The 22455-nt window shown below is 35.5% G+C and overlaps 5 protein-coding genes across 5 annotated transcripts; 2 read left to right on the top strand and 3 right to left on the bottom strand.

Annotated features, from left to right (window-relative positions):
- Positions 1 to 611: 611 nt before the first annotated feature.
- On the top strand, positions 612 to 4033 carry AK88_04665 (uncharacterized protein; the record flags this gene model as incomplete). The annotated part of the gene is made up of 4 exons (XM_012482274.1): positions 612 to 2798; positions 2937 to 3120; positions 3306 to 3460; positions 3836 to 4033. The coding sequence occupies 4 exons, from the start codon at positions 612 to 614 to the stop codon at positions 4031 to 4033; spliced, it is 2724 nt and encodes a 907-aa protein (XP_012337697.1).
- Positions 4034 to 4387: 354 nt separating this feature from the next.
- On the bottom strand, positions 4388 to 5816 carry AK88_04664 (uncharacterized protein; the record flags this gene model as incomplete). Its single annotated transcript, XM_012482273.1, has 2 exons — positions 4388 to 4525; positions 4722 to 5816. The coding sequence occupies 2 exons, from the start codon at positions 5814 to 5816 to the stop codon at positions 4388 to 4390; spliced, it is 1233 nt and encodes a 410-aa protein (XP_012337696.1).
- Positions 5817 to 6771: 955 nt separating this feature from the next.
- Positions 6772 to 9838, top strand: AK88_04663 (uncharacterized protein; the record flags this gene model as incomplete). Its single annotated transcript, XM_012482272.1, has 2 exons — positions 6772 to 7563; positions 7868 to 9838. The coding sequence occupies 2 exons, from the start codon at positions 6772 to 6774 to the stop codon at positions 9836 to 9838; spliced, it is 2763 nt and encodes a 920-aa protein (XP_012337695.1).
- Positions 9839 to 9987: 149 nt separating this feature from the next.
- Positions 9988 to 10555, bottom strand: AK88_04662 (uncharacterized protein; the record flags this gene model as incomplete). The annotated part of the gene is made up of 3 exons (XM_012482271.1): positions 9988 to 10041; positions 10185 to 10292; positions 10445 to 10555. The coding sequence occupies 3 exons, from the start codon at positions 10553 to 10555 to the stop codon at positions 9988 to 9990; spliced, it is 273 nt and encodes a 90-aa protein (XP_012337694.1).
- Positions 10556 to 13730: 3175 nt separating this feature from the next.
- Positions 13731 to 21383, bottom strand: AK88_04661 (uncharacterized protein; the record flags this gene model as incomplete). Its single annotated transcript, XM_012482270.1, has 1 exon — positions 13731 to 21383. The coding sequence occupies one exon, from the start codon at positions 21381 to 21383 to the stop codon at positions 13731 to 13733; it is 7653 nt and encodes a 2550-aa protein (XP_012337693.1).
- Between the last annotated feature and the right edge of the window lie 1072 nt (positions 21384 to 22455).

Raw genomic sequence — 22455 nt, 5'->3', positions numbered from 1 at the left:
TGCGTGGTCAATTGGTGATTTTACAAGAGGAAAAGTTGAGAAAGAAATAACAAGTGGGCAATTTTCACGAGATGTTGGGCATGGCCTATTAATGTATGTACTATACATATTCATGTGATGTTAAAATGTTCCGACATGACGTTACGCGCATTTGTGATGACCTCGAGCGGTGCGAGGATCCCGCAAAAGGTGAACTACGTTGTAGGATGTGCTGTGCCTTTTTTTTTTTTTTTTTTTTTTTTTTGCTTTTTTCCCCGCAATGTTATGCTGTCAGTGGTTGCCATGTTGGTTTATTTTTTCTTATAGAGATATGTAAAATGACAACTTCCAAAAAGGCCAAAAAAAGCAGTGTGCATTTTTGAAGTTATTCCCAAATTTGTGTAGCACCAATGGATATAGGACATAATAATGGGGTGAAAGGGAAAAAAAAAAAAAAAAAAAAAATGGAACATTTACACAATTGCAACCAGCATAATCCCCCCCTTAGAACTATTTCTTGACGAATTTTATTATATTTTCTTTTTTTTTTATCCTGGCCCCTTTTTTGGTCTTTTTCACACAATTGACGAGCGTGGCGCTATGCAAAGCAACTTCGAAATTCAGTTCTCCCGATGAAAGGAAACTTTGCACGTTTGGTTTTCCTGACCTGCTGGTCACTTCCGCGTCTGTTGAGTAGTTCCATTTTTTGCAACTATGGGGAATATTTTAAGAATGGCAAATGCTACCCGTGTGAAGAGGACACCTACTCAAGTTACAGAAATTCTGAAAGCTGTTTTAGTTGTCCCCCTGGTAGCTTCAACAATAAGAAGTCTTCAAAATATGTTTATGACTGTTCGTGTGATGGAGACTTTTATTTAAATTACGTAGGGAATAGGTGTGACATGTGTTCTGACTTAGGCAACCGTTTTTATTGCAAAAGTGGTTTAACGGAACTGTACGTAGACAATTTGGAGGACTTTTTTAAGCATAAAGATGAAATAACTGTTAACTACTTCGATAGGTGTGTTGTGAAAGAGAACAAAATGAATATATATCCCTTTATGAATAATTTGTATCTATTTTGCAAAAGTCCGAATGTCTGCTTGGATACCTGTGGCAGGTGTTCAGATAATAATGCAGGATTTATGTGTAATAATTGTGTGGAAAATTATGACAAAAACATTTTTTTAAAGTATGCCACCTGTAGGAAGTGCTTCCACGTTATATTTGTCGTCCTGCAAATGGCAGTTTATGTTATCCTGGCATTTGCCTTTTTTTTAGTTTTATTTAAATGCATAAATGTAAGTCTTTACTTTTATCAAGTTGATGTTTACAAAAAGGGGAGTATATACTTCCTGCATTACTTTCGCGAATTCATCTTTTACGTATCCCTCATTTTGTTGCTAAGTTTTTCAAACGATTTGACAGAAACGGAGGGGGAGAATTTTACCTTTGATAGGGGAGAGCCAAAAGAGGAATCCACGCAACTACACAGTGGAGATGCAAAGCTTCACTATCTTCTGAACATTTATTTGCACAACGTCTTCTTTGATATAATTAAAATTGTTCACTTGAATTTTATTCACTTTTTTAAATTGGGTTGTCTCTACGTGGGATCAAATCGCTCGAAGATATACTCCATACAAATTATCGTCCTACTTGGGGGTATCCTTATTTTTATTTGCTTCACTTTGGTATGCAATTTGATTTTTTTGTATTTGCGAAATAGGGGCCTGAACGTGGTGGAGGATTGCACGTGGGAGGAAGAGGCTGGTTGGGTCCGTGAAAATCAAAGCCGGGGGTGTACAAAGAACGTAGCCCGAAAGTTCGTGGACACCTATTTGTATCCCCTACTTTTGCACAATTTCGTTTTTCAAAATTATGTTAACATGACATTTTTTTACGATCACGATCTTGTAGAATTTATCAAGAGATCCATACGAATATGTTATTATCAATACATGCACATTTTTTTATACGTGTCTAACGCGATGATTATGTTCATTTTTCTGTCCTCCTACATGTGCATTGGCCTTTTTAACTATAAGAGGTCGTATTATGACACCGCGACGGTATGCTACGACAACTTGCATTTGAGGACCTCTAAATTTATGAGTGTACCAGTCGTTCTCATTGCTTGCTTCGTGTACTATGTGATCCTTTTTGTGTCTATTTATTCCAAACCTGCAGAAATGAGGAGAAATTATACGTATAGATATGTGTACGGATTTCACACCTTTTTATGTAAACAGGAACAGTATTATTACTATATTGTTAAAAATTTGTTCATTAACATTTTGTTTTTGTGTGTGATTCACATGGATGATCACTTGAGTTTTCTCATTTGCTTCTCCTTCGCACTACTTTTCTTCATTTTTTTTTCTATGTTTCTCAATCCGTACATCGAGACAGGAAAGTATGACATCACATTGGAGAATCTTCTTTTTATGTTTTTATTTTTTTTTAACATACAACTGGAGCAGATACGATTAGTGACATACCACATACGTCTGAGAATAATTTTATCCTGTGCTACTGTTTTTATGTACACATTTATATTATTTTATTTTTTATATTTCATGTTGAAGGATGTGTACCTATATTTTTCTCTTTACGTTATGTATGTGAATATAAAGGATGAAGGGGTAGAGGAAAATGCAAATGAAGGGCCCTCATCCCATCCATTCATGGGTCAATTTTATTTCTTTTACTATTTGAAAAAGAACATGGGCGAGGATCTTTACCATGCAGAGGGGGATCAGTCTATGTTGCAAACGGAGGACGCCGACTACATGGCCTTGGACAACTACCATGTTGAGGTGAGCACTATCGGGAAAAGACAAACAAATTTGATCACACATAAGAATAGCGTAATAGTGAAATGTTTTTTTTTTTTTTTTTATTTTTCTCAATTTGATAAACTATATACCCATTTCTTTTTTCTTTTTATTCTGAAGAAGTGTCACAAAGTTGTGCCTCCCAAAGACATGTACTACATTTGTCACCAATGTGTGCTGATATCCCCATTCATTGCCGAAACGATCGTGCAATTATTATTCATAACGAAAAATATAAATCACATAATTCGCTTAAGGAGGAACGAGTCGAATGTCAAAATATACAACTGCCTGTTTGAGAATGGTTTGGCCATAAAAAGAGAGCACAGACAAGAAAAAAAAAGCAACATTTGTAAATGCTCAAATGAGCAGAAGCGTGGGAGCTAACGTGATAGTTCGTTGTATGATTTTTTTTTTAAAATCTAACTAATGATAATAACAAAAAAAAAAAGAGTGACATTTTTACTTCTCCAATTTTTTCCTGCTCAGGCTACGTAGAAATTCAGAAAACACCCATTGACAGGTTTGTCGTGGTGGCGGAGCATATTTACAAGAACTCATTCCACCCAAATTATATTTCCTTTAGGACAGAAATGACACGTGTGTTCACTGATTTGGTGCGAGACCTCAGATGCCTTAAAGATGTAAAAAAAAAAAGAGATAAGCGATAAGTACAAAAACTGCGTGGGGAAAGAGAATAGCCTAACAATATTTAGGACAAATGAAAAGAAATGTGTTTGCTTTACCGCGACATAATTTTTTCTACCCATGGCTCCTTCACAAATGGAACCAGTTTAACCGCACTTTGTACGCAACATGTGGAAAGTGCACAATATGCAATGTGCACAAAATGCGCAAAAAATCTTTGTGAAGCGGGTTTCCTTAAAGGAAATCCTCCTCCTAGACATAAACACCTTCTGCGCCATCTAAGAGGAGTGTCGCTAGCTGTAAAAATATATCTGCAAACATGCCAACACTCCAAAAGTTCGCAAAACACCCCATGTTCACCATTTTTGCAGGTGTATATTCGAGAGTGCGTTGCCAAGAGAATCAGGGAAAAATACAAAATAGGGGAAATTAACAAACAAAAAATTGTGTACGATGAAAATTATGAACAAAAACATATTAACACATTTCTGTATAGACTCCGCGGGTCTGACCAAAATGTGCACGCAACACATCAAACGTTTTCGCAGCTATTCCCGGGTAAGGAATAACACGCACATGTAAAGAAAATGGCAAAAAATGCACTTGTCCCATTTGTCCCTCTGCAACATACTACAGTGGGGCAAAGAACAAAAATGTGCACTTTAAAGATGGTGTGACAAATATGAACAGTTCAAAAAATTCAAAATGCAAATAATGACTAATGCTTTTACTTTTTTGCAAATGTAGATATAGGCAAAGCTGTACTTAAAGAAGCGTACAGGAGAAACCACAAAGAGAGGCATGGCAGGGGAAGCCAAAATTTAGCGGTTAACACATAAATGATCGCAAAAATGTGTCATGATTATCGTAGTTGTAATGATGATAATCACGCGCAGGAGTCTTATGACACATGTGTAAGTAGCCTATCCAGAATGGTTAAATAAATCTGTGTAGGTTGTCGAGTAGTTTTTCATGGGTTTGTAAATTTCCCACTTGGAGGCGGGAAAAATGTGCTTGTTTTTTTCGTACCACTTTTTTTCCACTAATTTTCCTGCGTGAGTCTGAAAGGGGGGAAATAAAGCAACATGAAAAATGGGAGGCTCTGTTGTTCCCTATTTTTGTACTTGTGCGCGTGTGCTCTAAAGAAATGTGTATCGCAACACATTTTTCTATTTGCTGTTCACATTTTTTCTTATGCATATTGTACACATTTCTGCATACATTGGAGGATAGTATTTTTTTTTTTTTTTCACTTACATCAGTCTTTTCCCTTCTTATATCTGTAATCCCGTATAAATTTTCCACCGCATCAAAGGCAAACAATGGCCCCGTTTTTCCCTGGGCTTTATTTTTAATTAACTCATAAAAGGTCAAATAATTCGGAAGAATAATATCTTCTTTCACAAACATTAGGGTTTCACAAGATGCTGATCTTAGATGAATAAATTCGTTTTTTAAATTGTCAACACATTTATTTATGAATTGTCCTATCGTCGTTTTTTGCTTTACTGATATTTTTCTCCGATGTCCACTACCGTCATAGTATGAGTAGGTTATTTCAATAGTTTTTTCTTTTTGTTCATTTTCTAGTTTGAAATATAATTCTCTTAACTCCTTTTTGCGCAATTCTATTTGTTCATCTCGTTCCTTGTCTTTTAAAAAGGAAGTGTCTACAGTTGGGTCCTTCTTGATTTTCTTGAATGGCTTATTTTTGTCGTACTTGGCGTGCGTGTCCTTATTTTGCAGGTTTTTGTCTGCGTCATTTTTGTCTGAACCGTTTTTACTCGAATCATGTATTTTCCTTTTTCCCCCAGTGGACGGGTTATTTTGATGCGGGGGGGTTTCTGAGGCATCCTTGTCTTCTTCTTGCGAAGCGCCCTCATCAGAGTAATTGTTCGGTTCGTTATCACCACTGTCCCGATCTCCACCACGGTTACTGTCACCATCTCCATCCCCTTCACCGTCGTCTTCCTCCTCATCGTTGTCCTCATCGTCGCTGCAGAAAGACAATTTGAGTTTCTTTTTTTTACTATCTTTGTCGTCCTTGGTCTTTCTGCTAAGATGGCTGTCCTTCTCCTTGCCATAAATGCCACTCTTGATTTGTTTATACTCGTGAACGGTTCTAAGACCAACTGTTTCGCTGATTAACTTGTCATCATCATTTTTATTTTTAACAAACATTTGATTAAGTTTTGGAGCCATCAACGTTTTCTTTTTAATGTTTTCCTTCTTCTCCAGAAATTCCTGTTCCTTCTTTTTTCTTTCCAGAATGTACTTTTGAACTTTTCCATTTTCGCTATTTATTAGACTGTCAATTAGGTCCGCGGTGTTATCAGGTTTTCTGAAGTTCATCTTGCAACAAAACGGTCATTCGTCACAAGGGGGAAAATTTTTATTTCTGCTTTTTTTGTTTTTGTTGCTTTTTCTTATGCCTCTTCCGTTATGTTTCTTATCTGGAAATGTTTCACCATATATCTAAAAATGTTTTTTTTGGTAAGCGGCACAACAAATGTATCAACATAGTGGCCTCCTTTGTTCCAGTCAACTTTTTATAATTTTATATCACGAAATTTTGTATAAATTCGTGGAGCTGTGCTTTTTGCTTGGTCTGCTATTATGAGCAGAACGTAGTTTTATACCAAGGCACAGTGCTAAATGCGTGTACATATTATCATATGCGTGTAAGTAGTACATACGTGAACATGTAATTATGTGTTTGTTTTGCGTGAACGTATTTTTTGGGTGAAGAAACACGCTGCATAGCGTTACTAGAAAAGGATCAAAATTTTACCGTCAAAATTGTCAATTTTTTTTTTATAATACAATTTTATTTATGTGTTTCATACCCCTTTATAATTAATGTTACGGTAAGAAAAAGTTTTCACCTTTATCGCAGCGGTATTTTTGCAGATATAAAGCGTAGGTGTACATTTCCGTTTTGTGAACATAAAAGGTATATGCAGGCTTTGAAGCGAGAATGCCACAATGTTCAGATAAGTTTCTGTGTATATGTAGCCTTACATGTATACCCATAACGCTCTACATAGATTGAGGGCAGAATTTATGCGCCATAATTTGCAGATTTGCGAATTAGAATAATTTCCCTCCTTTTTTTCGTCCGCAAAATAGTTTAGTTGAATTTTTTTTTCTGTGCATATGCCTCTAGGCCAGTGAAATGAACTTCATTTTGTTGTGAGCTTCCAAAATATGGATGCTACTGTGTAACTCAGAAGTTAGCCATTTGTAGTACATGCTGTTGCATGTATCCACGTATGCATTTACACAAGCGCCAACAAGAAGACGTACGATGCGTGAAGATAGGAATACAATGATGGGTATTATAGAACACGAAATAAATATATACGACGAAAAGAAGGCTCATTTTGAAGCTCTGGGTGGCTTCTCCAAATGGGTTAAACATGATTTTAAAGATTTTGTTCACTTAATTTGTAAGGTGAAAAATGTGAGGAAGCATGGAAAGTTGTTACTTTTCTGTGACACAATTTCGAATGGAAAAATAAATAGAAAGGAAAATGTTTTATTCTACAAATATCACATTTTGAAGTATAATGATGTGGGGGGGGATCATGATACAGGAGAAGATAGTTGCCGCTGTACGGGTGATAATAATTGGGGTGCACACTTTTGCGTAGTAGAAAATAAATTTAATGAAGAAGCCTTATCAGAAGATAGGAACACTCAGTTAGTAATCAGCAAGGACTTTTACGTGGACGAAGACAAGTTTGATTCATTTAGAAAATATTTATTGAAGGGAATTTACACAACACAGAAGGACGATAAGGACGCGAGCCTTGATAAGGATTTGTTCGAACACTCAGTTCGGCTATGCAAGGAGTTTTATGCGAATGTGAAGAAGAATGATGATGTGCAGACTTCTACTGAGGAACGGAATCCCATAAATGATAACTCAACAGATAACATGGAAAATGACCCCCTATTGTTAGTGAATGAGTATATAAAATATGAAATTTTAAGGAAGGTCATAAAAACGGATACGCTGTTGTACATTATAGGATTGCCTGCCTTAACGAACACGAATGAGAAATCCATATTGGTGTTTTCAGCCTACCTCCTCAAGGTACGAAAAAAAAAAAACAACAAAATAAAACAAGAAAGTTGTACGTGTGCTTAGGTTCCAATGGACAGGTGTACCTTTGGAGAAGTGTACATATGTGCGTGCATTTTTGTGTGTGAACGGAAAGTGGAAAAGAAGAACAAAAAGAAACAGTGCACATAGAAAATAGCCCCTCCCTTTTTGTGTTCATTCCTCTCCGTTAGTGTGCACTTGTTTGTATGCAAGCCCATTCAATTGTGTTACTCTCACGTGTCCGTCATCGTTAGAGGAATTAATGAGAGCTGTATATGTACCCCTTTCCCCTCAGGTTAACTACGAATTGTTCAATATCAACGAACTATTAAAATTATTCGAAGCAGGTTTTTTTTCCGTGCTAACTGTGTGCAGAAGTTTGCAAATGAAGGAAAGCGACATTCGGCACATTTATAACAGTAAGGAAGACACAAAAAGAAGATTCATACGAAACATTATCTACAAAAATAAAAATTATGAAAGTATAAGTAATCAAAAAATGAATAATTTTGAAATTTTCATTTTAAAAATTATTGACATAATTCCCAAACTGTTTGAAATACATCCAAGCGAATTTAAGTACAACATGGAACTGAATGATGATAAACGGATGCACAGAATTATGCTGTGTGATTTGAACCTAAATCAGAGTAATGACCACGTAGCAGTGGATACAAGGGCGAGTGGAGATGCTACAGAACAACAACAGAACAAGAAAAAGAGGAGTAAAAAAAAAAAGAAAAAAAATAAAGATATAACGTCCTATATGAACAATAAGAAGATGCCACAAGTACAGTGGATGATTAATCACATACAAATATTACTCAAAGAAATAGAAAAAGGAAATTCAAAAGTCAAGGTGTTTAGCGGGGAGGATATCTTTTTTTACATGTCCACGTTGGTGAACAAGTATATAGAAAGTAACGACACCTTTTTTCAAAATTATTTAGAATTTTTGGAACTTTTTATGGAGAAAAATGATAAACTCGTTAGTGCGGAAAATACAGAAAAGGTAAGAAGAAGTACTCAACTTTTGAGAGAAAAAAATGTGAACTTGTTTGAAAATTCGAAATGGAGTGACGTGCAGTTTTACGACATTAGGGAGTTCTACGTGGACAAGTGTACGAAAATGGGTGGAGACGTGAACAAGAATTGTAAAAGGTTGGATGAGGAGAATACAGGAATGCATTATGACCATGCTGATGGAGTAACCTTTGAAGAGAAGCAATATGTAGCGCATGAAATGGGAAGAAACACCAACATTTACTGTGACACCAAGTTGACGGACAGCACGGTTGATGAAAACAATTTGACCTACGATTACTGCATCCTGGATGTCGGGGGAGGAAAAGGTGATTTGGGGATTCACATTTCGTTAGCGTTTAAAAACATCCTAGTAATCATATTAGACATTAACGTAAATTCACTCTTCAGTTGTTTCATTAAAATTTTTGCAAACAGAATTAAGAACGTGTTAATTATGCACGAATCGATATTAAATTTTGACTTTAAGAAATATAAAATAAAATTGATAGTCGGTTTACATTGCTGTGGAGGATTAACTGATTACATTTTGAGAACCTGCGTGGAAGAAAGAATCCCCTTTCTCACTTGTTCCTGCTGTTACACGAAATATAGAGAGTTGAGGAAACACATTTTCGATTTTAACAATGATATGATACTTAATCATATTAAAGGTTATATTTACAATAGGGAGTATTACGCCCACGTGAACTACAGCATTGGTCAGTATGCAGAGGAGATGGGTGAGACATCAAAAAAGGAGCACATCGATGTAGCGCATTCTGCGGAGACTGGTGCAGAGGTTTTGAATGAGGACTCTGTTCACCTGAATATCCATGATTCTTCCAGAGATGGAAAAATGGATACTTGTGACGATGGAGGTGAAGAAGGGGGGGATATGCAGGATGTGGGCGAATTGGGCCAGTACGACGATTTCTCCATATACAAGAAAAAGTACGACAAGTATGGGAAAAAAATAATGAGGAGAACCATCCCGAACATATATTCGTTCGTAAATTTGCTGTCCAAATTATGCGAGAGCGAAAACGCAAAAATTTCATTTAAGTGTATGCACTTTTATAATAACCTGAGATTTCAAGTTTTGCAAAAGTTGTTTAGTGCCACGGAAAGTAGGGGCGAGCGGGAGGAGTTAAATCTGTCACTGCACTCATTCCCCATGTCCTTTTCGCCGAAGAATATCGTCTTGAAGGGCATGTTTTCGAGGACAGGGGTGAAGCTGTAAAGGGCAGAGGCGCAGAAGTGAACAAAGAGTGAAGAGGAGAAGACCTCCCCTCAATGACACACAGTTCGGTTCCATGTCTTCATAAAATCCTCTACTGACGAAACAAATTGTGTCGAAAGAAGTTACCATCCCCCCAAATTTTGTCATTTTTAACGAAACGTGAATTTTCTCTGCTCCAGTTCCTTTTTGATGTTCTTTAGCTCCTGCAACAAATGTTGTGAAAGTGAAAGAATATATTACAAGGGTACACATTATGCAAAAAAAGTAGTTATAAAGTGTTATACACCGGACTCATAATATTTGTGAAGTTTGTTCTTTTTTTTTTTTTTTTTTTTTGTAAAATTACATTTAGCAAATCTTCCTGACCATTGGGCACGCTATTAAAATTGTATAGACTTATAGATATGGACATAACTGCGTAGATCGATATTGCAGCTATGAGATAGAGCGGAATCTGTAAGTTGTAAAAAAAAAAAAAAAATTCATTTGTTTCATTTCATTTTTGTTAATTTTTTTGTAAATAATTTCTTATCGTGAAAAGCATAGATGGAATGTTTTTTCATATTTTTATAATTTGTCTTTTTAATGTGTTTTCTTGTTTTTTACGAGTATCCATTTAACGAGGTTCTTTGATTTTTTATATTTATCAAATTTGTATATCCACAGAATTGTAGAAAATATAAAAATGATTACTATAGCCTTCCCCCTTGTCAGCATATTGTTTACGTTTTTTTTTTTTATTCACAATTTGTATACTACAATTTGTATTTACTATTTTTGTATTCTTGTCTGTTCCAGGCTTATCTTTGTTGTCATGACCTTTTTGATATGAACACAACGCATTAAAAAAAATAAAAATAAATAAATAAAATAATAAAGGAAAAAGCGTTAAGCTGTACACTGTAAAAAAAAGAAAAAAAAAAAAAAAAGTGTTAATGTGTAATTACAGGTTAAGGTGTTCAATCTGGATATTATTATTACGAGTTAGTACATAAGAACGATGTGATGTTGGCGCGAAATGAAATAGGCCTGTGCGACAAGCTAGAATTCGTTCATTTGCACATTTGGGGCTTGGAAAACGAGTGCCCAGTCCATGTACACATAAGCGCATAAGGACATATGTATGTGAGTACCTGGATACATTTAACACATAGAACATAAGTTTGTCATTCTATAGTTAAAGAGCAAAGTTGTTACTAAAAATGAATAAACTTTTCCCATTATTCCTCTTTCTTTTTTTCTTTTTCGAGATAGCTTTGTGTGAAAATGAGAAAGTAAGTTTGTAAGAATGCACATGAAAAAAGGGGGTACATCTATGTACCGCGCACAAATTTACCTTTATGAATGCGTAAATCCCATGCAACGAAAATGACTTACTCCTTTGAAGCACTATTTATGCAAATGTGTGAATATGTTTTACCTAGATCATTCGATAAGAGCAATTAAGAGAAAAGATAATACTGCAAGGATTACATTTTAGCCCTAAATGTATTTTTTTATTCTTTTTTTTTTTTTTTTTTTTAATACCAAAATGTTCGATTGTACACGGAAGAAAGGTGAACTGTTTTCGGACACCGAGTTAGAGAACATAGGCGGGAGTGCAGGTTTTTTATAAAAAGAAAAAATCTAACATTTTTTTTTTTTTGTACAAAATTGTAGAAATGAATTTTGGCATTTCTAAATATGACAACTTAGCAAATCAGATCGTGCTACTGAGTATCTGGATGCACGTATATAAATCTATTCATGGGTGAAAAGCATAAAACGGAAGCGCGCACAATTTTTAGGTGACATTATCACGAGTTCTTCAAGATCACCAACGACGATTAATGGACGCCCCTCAAGCACGAACCTCGCGGGGGAGGTAGCTTAAAAATGAACACGCATGTGTATGTATGCATATGTGCACACACTCGTTGCAGAGAAGAGAATCATGTAGCCCCTTCTTCATAGCGTAGACCTGAATTAGCACCATAATATATGCCCCTATATTGTGACCGTTTCAGCTATTAAAGGAATTAAAAACCATTCCGCCACCCAACGTCGAATGTACTAGAAGGAAATTATCCCGTTCAAAATTAAGCACACTACACACATGGAAATGCTTCTTCTACACGTGACACTTTTCTACATTGCTAATTTATTTTCCCCCGTTATTAGTGAATGAGGCTGAATTTATTGACCCGGATATTATTTGTGAAAGGGACTACAATACGCCATGTCCAAATGTTAAGGAAACTCTTGCCATTTTTTTTTTTTTTTTTTTTTTCTTTCATATTGTTATATTTTCCGATGAATTAAGGGAAAACTCTCTCGTATTAACACATTTAGGATTATAACTATATCGGATCTGTTCACCAAATTGACGAAGAGATATGCGCGTCGTCCTCCACCTATGATGGTTAAAGATGAGGATAAGTTACTTATAAGGGCAGTTCAGGTTTTCCTATTTTCCCTATTCACCCATTTTAGGAATAATTTTTTTTTTTTTTTTTACCCTCTCCTTTTGATAATTAGGCCCATGTGTTGGGGAACCTCTCAACATAAAAGACATGACAGAGAAGACAAAAGAAACGTGGTCTAAACAATGCCAAACATTTTGGCCCTGCAAAAAATGTGTGAGGAATTTTACTTCCTATTGTCCAGGTAGTGTATTAAAAGAGGACAATACGATAAAAAAAAAAAAATAATAATAAAATAAAAGAGGCACGAATAAGCGTTTCTTTTTGTCCATCTTGTTAATGTCACAAGTATGCAATGGAATAAACATGCATGTGTATCCACGCGTATATATTAGTGAGATTTATCATAATTATCCAAATTATCTATTTTCTTTAAAGAAAAATGGGAGAAACTTAAGGGCACTTTGCGATCGTGCGAACCGACTGAGCTATATCATGGGCCCTGTAAATTTCAAGTGAATTTTTCCGGACATACTATTCAAATGTTGGAGGAGTGGAGCTTAAAATGTCAGGCTTGGTGGTAATATGAGAGGGGACAACCTGATTAACTAACAAGATGCCATAACGTCGAAATATCGACGGAGTGAATTTCTTTCGTTCTTTACATGGGACGGAATTTTTGCTCACGTAGCATTTTTCTATTCTCATTTATGCGTTTATTTTTTCATTAATCATGTCACCATTGTGAAAAGGGCCTGCGATCATGTAAATGTGCTGGACGACTGCCCAGACGGTGACATGCCGATTACCGCTGCCGCGACGAGGTTAGTTTCAGTCATATTAGCATGGGTATATATAGGATCAGGCATGTTGCGTATTATATATGTTGCACTAATAACTGCACCCCCCTTACAGGTGGAGATTGAAGAAAAATTATCAATGAAGAATTGTCTTTCGTATTTTTTCTTCTCCCAGTTGCTTGTCGTAAAGCATGTATTTTTTTTTTTTTTTCTTTTTGTTTTGTTTTCTATAAAAGTTAGAAGATGTATATTTGTGAAGCAAAGCCACTTTGAGCCATTTTTTTTTAAGTGACTAAGTTACAAACGTTGTGCCATCTGTTTGTTTAAGTCTACATTGTTTAACTAAATCGGAGCAAAATTGGAAAAACAACAAAAATTAAACCTGTTCTAACCATGCGTGACAATAGGCGGTTCATCTGTTATGGTGAAAGGATTTTAGCAGAAACGTGTTCGAAAAAGGGGGTGCACAAATCGGTGTGCGCGGAGGACACGGCGGATAAATTGGCCTCCAAAAAAGGATATGCACACACATACATTATATACATGTGGAAAACAAGCATGCACCTATACGATTAACCAAAATGAAGGAAAAACACTTTTTTGGCGATGAGGCAGGAAGAATAATATGGGTATCGCCCACTTTGCGCAGACCAGTTACACTGTACCTCATTTTTTTTGCGTACACTCACATTAAAATATCTTGAATGTTTTTTTTTCTAGGTGTGTTTTTGGCTCCTTCTCTTGCTTCTTAACGATGGTGAAATTTTGTTTTTTACTGAGGACAGCACCCTTCTTGACATTTTCTAATTCCTTTTCTTTTTTCTTGAGCTCCTTGAGAGTTGTCTCGTTAATAGTTTTTCTGTTAAATTCAATTGACTGTATGAACTTCCACAATTCTTTAAAAAAATCTTGTACTTGTATGTTGCCAACTTCTTTTTCTTTATAGCCCAAGTAGAGAGCAATTTCTTTGAACACAGCAAGGGTTTGATTGTAAAAAGTATCTAACTCTTCAATTTTTGGTTCTACACTAAAGTAAAATTCCTTGAGTGCTTCATATAATGGATCATCTGGATTCTTTTTAGCCAGATCTAACACATTTTTAATTTTATTAGATCCCATTTTTAGTTTCTGCAAAACAGAATCGATTATTTGTTTGTCCGTTTTGGTAACCTTTTCTATGGACCTCAAGTCTTCAATAATTTCTAAAGTGTCTGCACTCTTGTGATAGATAATTTCGCAAATATATTGAAGAAGAGTTTTAACGGGCTTGGTAGTTGATCGTATATCATTTAGCTTAGCCAAGGTTGTTAATTTAAAGCCAAAGGCATTTCCCCTTTGAGGATCTCCATAGTTTAATGTGTTACCTACATTTAATATGGTAAACAGAATAGTGAACAGTTTTGTAGAATTTTTTACCGCTTCGCATGCTTCTAGTATATTTTCCAGGGGAGTTAATGTATTTTCGTAATGTTCTTTAAAGGATAGAGCGAAGTAATGGGACTCCAGTCTCTGCTTTAGTAGTGGCACTCCCATAAGTGCTGCAACATACTGTTCTGGCTTGTCAACTAGGTTTAAGTCACCATTTGAGAGTATGTACTCCTTAACGATTTCGAATTCTTCTGGAGTTGGTACATACTGCATTAAAACTTCTGTGTTGTCTATGTTAAGTATTGTTGGATTTAGATCCATGATAGCATCCCTTATTTCTTTGAATGTGTAATTATTAAATTTGGATAGGGCAATGGACATATTGTATTCTCGCTTCGAATCAGGCAATAGTTGAATAACTTTTGGTTTTTTAATTTTGAGTTCTCCTCCTTCTTCCTTTTTACTAACAGCTTTGGCAAATGATTTTTCTACACTTTCTTTTTCAATGGCTATCTTGGATATTAATTCTTTTTTGTCTTCAAATAACGTTCCTGGAATGTCATCTTCGAATAAGGCTTCCCAGAAAAATCTCTTTGTTTTTCCTTCATCCTTTGCTTGCTTCATTATGGATATTTTACCTTTTCCCTTTCCTATAACAGGTCCCCCTTTCACGCCTTTTGGCGGTCCCTTCATAAATTTGGGTCCTCCTTTTTTGCCTCCTTTTTCTTTAGGCGCCATTTTGGGTGCTTCCTTTTTCAACGTGGGTGGTTTTTCCTTTGGTTCACTTTTTTTCTCTATTTTGTAGGCATTTTTTAGAACATTCATATCTATTCCCTCGAGGAGATTTATGCTATGCACCGCAGGTTTACTAGTTGGTGTAGAAGTGAAACCGAGTTCCTTTAGCCCTTCTCCTGTTAACAGGCGATTCTCATTTAATACTTGATTTTTCCTTTCTTCAATGGATAGGTCGAATTTTTTATGCATTAATCCTATTTTTTTGATAGTTTCTTCTTCGACTGATGATTTTGCTAACGAAAACGAAGATAGGTCCAGTTGCCAGGGGACGATAGCTAGAAGAATTTTATCTTCATTTAGTAAATGAACTGTGGGGAGGGTTCCTAAGGTCTCATCTGGTTCAAATCCAATCTTGCAATATTTTACTTTTCTCAAAACATCGAATGCTAGCTTGTCATTTATCTTTTTCACTGTTTTTACTTCATACTTAATGCTCACGCTTTTTTTGATGGTACTGTTGTCTTTTACAATAATTGGTTTATTTACGACAAGTTTTGGCACTATTTTATTTACCATTATTTTTTTGGGAACATTTAGCGGGTTGATTTTCTTCGGGAATTTATTTTCTACCTTTTCAGACGCTTCGTTGTTTTTTTCTTTTGGTTCGTCATCATTAGTGTTTTCTTTTGAGCTTTGTTTAGTCACAGTTATGTCGTTGTTTTCTGTTTCTTTGGTGGTGTCTTCTTTGACGTTCGCTTCTTCGGTCCCTTTTTCCTCAATGTTTGCTTGTCCAGATGGTTCAGGGGCTTTGAAGGCTCCAGACGATTTGAACGTTTCAGACGCATTACCCTCTTCACCACTGCCTGCATCTCCTTTGGGTGACTCATTAACTAGGGTTGTATTCCCCTTTTCATCCAACGAGCCCACCTCGTTGTCCTTGGACAGCGATTCCTTCTTCTCAATGGCATTTTTCTTGCTAAAAATTCCCTTTTTCAGCAGTAACATTTTTTTTAACCCCAATCCCTTCGGTTTGATGGTGAATTTCGGTTTGTCCATACCGTGTAGCGGTTCTGACACAAAAAAGTGTTTTTTCTTTGTGTTCCTTACGTTGGAATTATTTCTTACATGGACATCCTTCTCGTTTTTTTTGTATATTGATATATCAGTGACGGGGTTGCTTGGGAAAAGCGTAACTTTATCTTCTTCATTCACTGGGCAATGTTCGCTGGGGGCGGGTTCACCACTGGACGTACTCGATTTTGCGAATTTCTTTTTTTTCTTCTTTTTTGAGAAAAATGAAAGCAACATAGAAAATTTTGTTCCTTTAATGGGGTGTAACAAGTTTGCCGTTTTTTTTTTCTTTCCCTTCATGATATTGGCATTATTATCGCTTCCTACGCTTGAATAAAATGAGTAATCATAATTTATGTCACATTCTTTGGTGACATTATTATCACTGTGCACAGCATGTATGCTGTGTAGAGTGCTATTGGAGAAATTGGAGCATAATTCTGTTCCTATAGCATGGTTGTCATTCGTATTTTCCCTTTTAGTGTGGTCGTTATGATCATGCGGGACGTAATACACTATATTTACACTGTCATTGTTGCTTGAATACGCATCATGGTAATTGCTTAACGATATATCTGCTTCATTCTCAAGCAAGTGTTTATTATTTGATAACAATTTTTTCGCCTTTCGTTTTTTGTACGACTTGTTGCTGGGTGTGTTATCCATTTCGTGATTTAACACATTAGTTGGGATGTTACTCCTTGCGTCTAAGGACTCCTCCTTTGAGGGTTCCTTTTCTGTATTATTGCTTATGTACTTTTGGGTAATCAAATTATAATCTAGTTCTTCTATGGAGTTACTTCTCAAGTATAAATTATCTGTGAAGCTTTCTTTATCCATACCAACTAGTTCGTTTTTTTGTAACTCTGAAGATGTTTCTTCATCTTGCTGGTATGTTTGGTGATCCTGATAAATTTTCCTAAAGTAAGCGTTTTCGTAACCCACATTTGAATGGTCTTCACCATTCATGTATGTCATATGATCACTCTTTTCAGTATCAGACCTATCTGTAATGCCTGTATCTTCTGCATCTATCTGTTCCTCTTTGAAAAATATTTGCTCATAAAATTCTTCGTTCTCACTGAGGACAATTTCTTCTGCCGTTCTGTTTTCTCCACTATATTCGTTATTTTTAAGGAATCCCCTGTTGTCATTATTGACACATAAATTTCCCTGCTCAATGTGTGTGTTTATTTTATTATCCTCATCGTTCGTTGCGCTTCCTACGTGTTTGTTTTTCTTATTGAAAGATGTATATTCTGAAGAGTGTTCATTTTCCGTAGGTTCACTGCCATTCGATTTCCACTTGGTAGCGGTGCCCTGTACACTTCCATATGGATTTTCATATAGTTCTCTCTCACTTATGTCGCTATCGGAAAATAAATTTTCGTTACTTAATGAACCTTCGTGATTAAATCTAAATTTAAACAAAATGTCACTGTTGTTTACATTTTTTAAGTCGTTTATTTTGTCTTTGTTGTGGAATGCATTGTTTTTACTGAGGATGTTTGTCGCTTCGCTTGGATCGTCATCCAAATTTGCACTTCTTCTTTTACCATCATTTTCCTGTATTGTGTGTCCATTCGACTTGTCGCTGCGGTTAGAGGAGAACAATTCACTATCGTCGTTCTTCTCAGATATGAAGGGGCTATGACTTCTGTCGTTTCGTTGTCCCGATCTATTATTCTTATAGTTGTTTCCATAACCTGATGTGCTTTGTTCCTGACTTTCTCTTTTACCTGTTATCGAATTCGTATTAGAGTACTTACTTGAACTTTCGTATGACTGGTTAACATCAAGAATTTTACATATATTGATAATGTCTTCATGGTCATCATTTTCGCAATCCTGCATGTACAATGTCCTACGGTAATGACTCCTCTTTCTGTGGCTGCAACTTTGGTTACTACTACCTCGGGTGAAATCACTGGAACTTTCCAAATGATCGTCACTTTCGTTAAGAGAGTTGTTGCTCTCTGCGCCAATACTAGTACTTTCCCTAGAAAGCTTGGTTGAGGATTTTCTTTCCTTCCTTTTGTATTTTTGATATTCCCTATAGTTTGACAGTCTTTCGCTGTCATTGCCTGACGAGGAATAATCCGAATTGCTGTGACTATTAAACTGTTCATTATCATAATATATTTCTCTCCTCAAATTGTCTATGTCGTGTTGTTCCATGCTGTTCATGTTACTTTGAAGCTCCATTCTGATATTATGATCAATGGATGCCTTCAGGATGGGTTCCTTATTTAATCTAATTTGTCTTAACGTTTTTTCTAACTTATCTTGTTGGTTCGAATTGCTATACCCAATTAGCTTTATTTTTTCTGTAGGCCTTGAAAATAAATTGCTCAATTTTCCAGTATTCTTTAATGCATACTTTTCTTTTGAAAATGCGGTGGAGGACTTATTATTTTTGCTTTTTAGAATGTGCACTTTCTTAATTGGTACTTTTTTTTTTGGTATTTCTTTATGATGACCAAATATGTATGATGTTTTTTTGACTTGTCTTTCCTCTTTAGACATCATTTTCTTCATGAGTTTGTTCAGTTCATCAAGTTCGCTTTGGGCACTGCTCCTTGGTTGGTCCTGCGTCTGGCTCAGGGTTTCCCTGCGCGAATGCCTGAGTGATTCTGTTCTTGAATCATTTTTGTCGTCCATATCGTCTTTTTGTAGTTCACTCATTTGTTCGCCTGTTTCCCCTTTTTTGTCCTCCTTCCATGATTCCCCGTCTGGTTCATCCTTCCTCGATTTCGCTCCCGAGTTTTCGTTTACTAATTTTTTTCCGTTCACGTGATACTTGGAAATGCTTCTGTGCAGCATTTCATCCGGCTTATCGTCTCCCCCTGTATTCATGGCTTCTCCATTTGTGCTGCTTTCTTCTCCCATGCTTTTTTTCCGGGCAACTCGGAAAGAGCTATTTCTGGCCTTGGATGCCATGGGTTCCATGGTCCCAATTCTTATTTTCTCATATTTCGTAGAATCATGTAAATTGTTATTATTTGCATTAAAGTTGACACGACTTTTCTTAGCGGATCCAAAGAATTTTTTGTTGAAAAGTTTCTTATTTAACATGTTTAAATTATCGAAGGAGTACAAATTATTAACTTGATTGTATCTGTGAAAATAGTATGGGTCTCCCAAAATAAGGCAATGATGTATGGCAGGGTTTGGCACAAGCAAAGGGTTGTTGTAAAAACCAAGCATAACTTCATTATTTTCATCTAAAATGGGTATGAACATATTAAATTCGTTGTCTAGTCCTTCATATTTGCTAATTACTTTTCCCTTGGAATCTACAAATGGTTCTTTAATGTTCCATTCGCTAAGTAGAACCTTGGCATCATCGTTGCAAATCATAATCGGTTCATCGTTTTCCAATTTGACGTATCCTCTTTCGATTAGGGGTATATTAACTATGGGTAGAATTTTTCTCTTGTAAATAATAGCATTTTGAAAATCCTTGCACTGGGCATATTTCACCAAATTATTGTCAACTAATTTGGTTTCAACAAATGGTAATATGTAAGTAGACGGAATTAGGGTACTTTTCCATGAGTCAGCATATAAAGATTTAATTCTGTTAATGGAAGAAATAGTAAAAAATGAGCTCTTAAAAATTTCGAATTGTTTATTTGATTGCATGTGTTTATATGCATCAATACTCGAGTAGTTTAAATCATTATATTTTAATTTTCCTTCCATTGATATAAAAGTTTTTTTATTATTTAAATTTTTAGAGGGCATGTTTCTCGTGTTGATTAAAACTTGTTCATTGATTAGATCCTCAATGAGGTTTGGGTCCACGTCTGACTTTTTGGACATATTGTGCAATTTGGTGTTAAAGCCCTTCCACTGTTTTTCCACTTTATTTTCTCTACTGAGTTTGTTACTCGTGCTTGCCAAGCAATTTTGCACATAGTGGCTGGTGCCTTGTTTTTTGGCCTTGGTGTTTTGTTTCATGATATCCTTTTCTAATTCTTCAATTAATTTGAAGACTACTTTCGTGTTCATATCATCTGGGCCGTAGTAACTTTTGTAAAAGGAATAAACTTCCTTGTACAGCTGTAGGGACATGCTAAAGTTGTTTAGTTGTTGCATGAGGATGCCAAAGGAAAGTAGAATGTCCTGCACTTGGATAGTTTGTCTTGTTTTATGGATTCTCATTCTCATATCAACTGCGATTAGGTACTTGTGTAAGGATTCCATGGTGCTTCCTGATAATCGAAGCAGCAGGCCCCAGTTGCAATAACAGTCAGCAATTACTTCATTTGGGTTTTCGGAATTGTAATCACCGAAGAATTTTTTTCTAATGTCGAGAATCTGTTCACAAAGTGGTAAAGCTTTAGAGTAATCCCTAATTTTTATATAGTAGGAGCAAACATCATTTAGCGCATCACTATAATTTAGACTCTCCGCCTTGAAACATTTTTCTACCATAAAGAGATATTTCAAGTAGTAGCTTTCAGCTTCTTCATTTTGTTTATATAAACTTAATAGATCTGCAAACATGTAGAGTATGTTTGACAAAACTTCAGTTCCACAGAGAATGACTGGTTCTTCATAGTTTGAATCTAAATTTTTGACCCTAGTCGTATTGTTGACCTGTTCTACCTTCTTCTGTTGGTCGTCATCAAGGATCCCCTTATTGTGTATATAAAAGAGGGTATTATCAATTAAAAATTTTAATTCATGTAAATATTTTTTTCCTTCGGTAAATTTTTCCACTAATACGTAGCACTTGCAAATTAAAATTAACTCTGTGCTCATGTCTCCCGTGATGTAGAAGCCAAAATACTTCGAATAATATTTTTTTGCTATCATGTATGAGTGAATAGATTGTATCAAACAATCTGTGTACTTCTTCTCATGATAGTTGTTAATGGCAAACAGTCTTAAATCATTTCTTATGTCTTGAACTTCGGTGTAACTAATTGAATAATTGAAATTTTCCATATTGTGTAGGATGAAGACAGCTTCCTTTACTTTTATTTGTTCGTCATTCATTCTTAGTGAGTCCTCAAAGTTGATATTTTTTATTTTTGTGGAATTGCCATTTTTCCCATTCGTTAATTTGAGGTCGATTTTTGTGATCATACTTAGCGCGTCTACATTTTTGTCCGTTTCGATATCGTTAATTGTTGCCAGTGCGATTTTTTTATTTTCCATTTTGTATTTTTGCTCTTAAAAAAAAGGGCGGGGAGTTGCGAAGAAAGTAATCCATCAAAACAGGGGTGAATGTTTTATAGTACCCTTAAAACGGCGGCATAATCACACAAAAAAATTGAACATCATTAAGACGGAAGTTACATACACGTGCGTGCGCATTGGCCTTATTTTTGAGCATACAGAAAAAACTGCCGATTGGTCATAGTGTATTGGTTGGCGCGGAAAACGAGAGAATTTGAAATTTCACGCCAAGGTGGAACAATTCAAAAAATTAAGCACACATGTTCAAAAATTTGCAGAAATGAGAGATACACAGGAACGTATTTTTTTTTAATGTGCAAATGTGTACGTGAATGTTTACACAAGTATACATAACTTATTTATGGACACAATTAAAATTGCGCAAATTAGGGGAAATATGCGATTGTCTAAAAAGTTGGTGTATAAGAGATGAACCATATATGGTAAATGCAAAGATTATACAAAATGACAAATGTGTTTAAAAAAAAAAAAATAAATAAATACAAAACGCAAAGTTCACATACATTTTTTGCAACAAAAATTGAAGTGTTTACTTTTGCTACCACATTATTTGATGCCAAGAAAAATAAAAATTTTTTTTTTTTTTTTTGCGCAGAAAGGCACATATTGTTATTTTTGGCAAGAGTTGCAGACTTGTGTTGTGTTGCAATGGGCAGAGTTAATTGCTTAAATTAATCATGCGACCTTAAAGTGCGTAGGGTGCATTTTGGCATGCCATTATATGCACATGAATATGTAAATCCTATTATGCGTATTTCCGTCATACGCGTAACAAAAAAAAAAAAAAAAAAAAAAAAGTTGCGCGTAAAATATAACAAATGCGTTTAACTGGGGAAATCTCATATTTTTCATTTATACGTTAACACGAAATTCATTTAAAATGAGAAAAACATCAACTAATTTTTCCTTGAGTTTAACAACATAATGTTAATGTTGTTCAAATCAAAGAGCGCGATTTTTTTTTGTTTCAAATTTACAAAAATTTGAAGCTCCATTTATAGTATAAACAGTTCCTTCATTTCGCTGAGTT

The sequence above is a fragment of the Plasmodium fragile genome, assembly GCF_000956335.1.
Source record: "Plasmodium fragile strain nilgiri unplaced genomic scaffold supercont1.71, whole genome shotgun sequence".
Taxonomy (NCBI): Eukaryota; Apicomplexa; class Aconoidasida; order Haemosporida; family Plasmodiidae; genus Plasmodium; species Plasmodium fragile.
Note: the sequence above shows the minus strand (reverse complement) of the source record. Positions and strands in the feature narration are given on the sequence as shown.